Genomic DNA, 4,356 nt, shown 5'->3' on the forward strand with positions numbered 1-4,356 from the left:
CAAAGTTGTGCTCAAAAACTTTTCCAAGCTCTTGACTTCCCTCCGAGTCAAGAAGCAAAATTCAGACCAAGGGCATTTGCACCACTGCTTTGTGTCCTGCAATGCAGTCCTTTATACGCCATTGAGAAGAAAGCCACATTGGGTTCAGTGGGGATTTCCACCTGTGGGAGGTGGATACAGTGAGAGTATAACTGCAGCCCTTGACCCCATCCTTCACTCATGAATGTGAAAGTGGGTATTTTTGTCTTTTGTGTTAAGATCATTTCATTAGTGCAGGAAAAGATGAACAACCTATGGTCCTTAGCCTCTTCTCCTTCATTCCAAGTTACAAAAGCCCTCAGTAAGCAATGACATTGGTTGGTTGGCAAGACTGGTTTTTCTCTGTTGGCAGCTGGCTAGGTAGGGAAGGAAATATTAGGGACCGTACAGACAGGCCAAAATAAAGCTGCTTCAGGTCACTTTGGAGGTATGCTGTTTAAATGATGCATGCGTCCTAAGAGGCTGGAAACCACACCAAAGCCATGCTCCAATCCTAAGGAAGGGAGCGCAGCTTTGGCGCAGCTTTTGGTCTCTTAAGATGCGTGTGTCATTTAAACAGCACACCTCCAAAGTGACCCCAAGGAGCTTTATTCTGGCCTGTCTGTTCAGGCTGAATGTTTATCATCTTAAAAAATTTCAAGGGTGTTTTTTGGGGGGCGGGAGGATAGAAAAGAGAGAATACAAGAAAATAAGTGGCAATTGCACTTGGTTCTCTTGTACACCAACATTGTAGTCCGGGATAAGTACATCTCTCAAAAGAGCCAGATTGGCCAAGAGAACTTACTTCCAAAAGAGCAATTCTGAGGGCACAATCTCCCCCAGAATCTAATTCAACAACTTTCCCCTGAATCGAATTATCCAAAAATGGGTTTTTTTTAATTGTGTGGACCTGCAAAAAAGGATTAACAATAACAGAGAGAGGGAGAGAGAGAGAGAGAGAGAGAAACAAACGTGAAACAATTTACAAATCAACACTTGCATAAATGCAAACATGAAAAGGGCAGCTCTAGGGCAATTTGAGGCAAGGGACATCAGTTTCACAGAAGAATCAAGGAAGGACAGCAACTTCCAGCGTCTGCAAAATACAACATACCAGTGAAACATGAAAATTGGTTTCATATCATCAAAATGGATGGCACAACCTAACAGGACCCTAGTGCCCAAACATGAAAGAATTTGAAATCGATACAGATTTTACTTAAAAACAAGACGTTCATTGAACATTAGTAATACAGTAAAGGCACCACCCACACTTATTCATTTTCAGTCGAAAGGAATTGAGCAATGGGGAGTAAAATCAAAACAGGCTGAAAAGCAACAACTGTGGAAAAGGGACAATTCCATTCAGTGGTGAATTCCTGACCTAAGTGATTATCTTCTTCTATTTTCCCTTCTTCAGCAAAGGTTTTGAAAAATGTTATAAAACTGAAAGAAAACCAACCTTTCCAAGCTTTCTACAAAGTAGAAAGTCTCATAATGTTGTAACAGTCTCTGCAGGTTTTGCACACAAGTCTTTCGTATTCAACAGGTGTGTGTGTGTGTGTGTATATATATATAACTTTTTTTTTTTGCTTGCTTGAGTAGCAATGGTACAAAAATGTGATACTAAACATGAGGATTTCAGTCCAAGTGTTTGCTCTTTGTTTCGGCTCCCTTCTCGTGAACAGAATCGTATTTTTTTAAAATGTGTACCAAAATTCCTGACTGTAACAGTGTTTGTTTTTTCAGCATATGGTTTTGTCTCTGTGTCCCTGACTGCCTCGAGGCAGATGCATCATAGGAAGTTCTTAAGCAGGTGGACGGTGACTCTACATTGTGCTACTTCTCATCATGGATTTTAATTTGGAGGAGGCAGGAAGAAAATGAGAGAGAGAGAGAGAGAGAAAGATTGCAAGGTTTGATTCCAGTGTGAAATTAAGAGTTTTGAACAACCTTCAGTGTATTGCTGTATAGCTCTGACCCTTTTTGGTTCCCAGTTTGCAGTTGGCTACCTCATCTGTGTTCACCTTTCCTTATCCATGGATGTCTGCCTCTCCTGTCTGGAGTTTTAAAATTAATTAATTGTTTTCTTCGTTAGCTTCTTCCAGTTGTGTTTGTTTCCTCCCCCCTCCCCAATCTTTTAAGAAAAGAAAGGAAGAAAATGGATCTCACACAGTCACTTCCGTCTTGCTATTGGTAATGAAGTAGGGCTGTGTGGGTAAATAGTGCTGACTTCGTGTTGTTAATGGGTCACTCACAGAAGGATCCCCTGCAAGGTTTCTCCCTTTGGTTGCATAGGCTTGCTGTCGCAGAGACTGGTCACTAGGGTCCCAGGTTTTGTAAGCTAAGGGATGCATGTGGGGCTTTGCAGCCTTGGACCTCTGTCCATTTTGCTTCATGGTGCCACCTTCAAGAATGTAACCTCGATCTTCCTCAACGCGCAATGGGTGCAGTGGTAGATTCCCTTTTGCAGCCAGCTCTGCAAGATGGCGCCGTTTTGAGTAGAAGTCATCACTGCCCTTGTCGGCTGTTTAAAAAAGGGAGGAGATCGGTTAGAGGAAACAAGTGTCGTTGAAGAATGAAATATGTTTTAAAATAAAACATACAACTGGAAGACGACAGTATAGAAACAGAGATGCTAGCTAAGAATAAGACATCCTTCCACGTGGGAAACAAAGGGCCCGTACAGATAGGCCAAAATAAAGCTGCTTCGGGTCACTTTGGAGGTATGCTGTTTAAATGACACGCGCAACTTAAGAGACCAGAAGCTGCGCCAAAGCTGCACTCCAATCCTTAGGACTGGAGTGTGGCTTTGGTGTGTCTTCTGGCCTCATAGGAAATATGCATCATTTAAACAGCATACTTCCAAAGTGACCCGAAGCAGCTTTATTTTGGCCTATCTGTACAGGCCCAATATCTTCATAAGTAGACTTCAAGCAAGTGTGCTTTTTTTAATTTAATGATGCTGTTTTAAATTTATGTTTTAATATTAGTAATATTTAATTATTTTTTAACTTTTGTCAGACAAATGGGTCCTAGAACAGATCAAACCAGAAACCAGTCTGGAAGACACAATGACTAAACTAAGGCTGTCGTACTTTGGCCGCAACATGCAAAGGCACGACGCATTGGAAAAAACAATAATGCTAGGAAAGGTGAAGGGAAGCAGAGAGAGAGGAAGGCCTCATGCTAGATGGATGGACTCTATAAAAGAGGTCATGCGTATGAATTTGCAGGAACTGCGCAGAGCAATGGAGGACAGGGGATCTTGGAGATGTCTCATTTACGGAGTCGCCATGGGTTGAAATTGACCCGAGGGTGGATAACAACAACAACAAAAAAAATCAGAGTTTTAGTTCTATCTTTTAAAATTATTGTAAGCCACCTTGAACCCCATTTTGGGAGAAAGGTAGGATATAAATCCCTGAAACAAACAAACAAACGAAAATAGTGCATGTAAGAATTTTTTTTATTTTTTCCCCATTTACATAAAGATTCACACTTAAACATTTGTAAGCTTTCCACAAAAGTTAATTATCACATCAAATAATCACTGTTTTTAATTAGGAATATTTGAGAATGTTCCATTTTCTTTCTTCTCCTTTAAAAAACTTCCCATGCTTCCCTTTTCCGATTGTCCTTAATTCTTTTAAGCTTCTAAGCTTCTTTTTAAAGCAAGTTTCCTTTATTTCCTCAGTATACTTCACTTTCTTATTTTTATTTGAGACCTCCTGATTTGTTAAAAATACTATTTACCATAAGAAGCCAGTCTAATTGTCAGTAGTTTATTAATGTTCTCCATTCTTGTTCTACTTGTTCCAAAGATTTTTTGTTCATTAATTGTGTTAATTTGTCCATTTTAATAATTTCTAAAAGATCCATCTGACATTCTTCCATTTTTGGTGTTTCAGAAACTTTCCATTTCTGGGCTAAATTAATTCTTGCAATCGAGCACATATATAATTATCTGTTTCCATTTTTTCTTTGCTAAATCATTACTTATTTTATCTGTTGTGTCAAGAAGACAGACTTCAGGAGACATCTTAAAACTGACTTTTAGAATCTCACAAACTCTATGTAAGAAATTAAATGTAAGTGTACGTAAGAAATTAAAACAATTATTCCATTAAAGAGATGTGTGAGCAATGTAACTGACAGCAACCTCCTGAGCCCACTTGGGCTCCTAAGTTTGAGCTCAGAAGGTGTTCTTTAACCTATTACAACTTATATGATGGTGACCATGGATGGACCTTCCTGGTAATGGTCCCATTCCTTTGCAACTCTCTTCAGAAACCCTTTCCCCCTTCACTCTCTATTCCCTCTCTCTGGGTTTCCCTA

The 4,356-nt window shown here is 39.7% G+C and overlaps 1 protein-coding gene across 1 annotated transcript in view; it reads right to left on the reverse strand.

The window, feature by feature from the left end:
• Positions 1-598: 598 nt before the first annotated feature.
• LOC149306262 (protein shisa-9-like) overlaps positions 599-4,356 on the reverse strand; it is a 270,711-nt gene continuing 266,953 nt past the window's right edge. Inside the window, exon 5 of the mRNA XM_089540870.1 lies at positions 599-2,545. Within this exon, the coding sequence (XP_089396996.1) occupies positions 2,187-2,545 (359 nt within the window). The 3' untranslated portion in view covers positions 599-2,186. The remainder of the gene's footprint in view (positions 2,546-4,356) is intronic.

This window comes from Sceloporus occidentalis, unplaced genomic scaffold (genome assembly GCF_023333645.1).
Source record: "Sceloporus occidentalis isolate IW3139 unplaced genomic scaffold, rSceOcc1.0.p SCAF_10, whole genome shotgun sequence".
In the NCBI taxonomy this organism is placed as follows: Eukaryota; Metazoa; Chordata; class Lepidosauria; order Squamata; family Phrynosomatidae; genus Sceloporus; species Sceloporus occidentalis.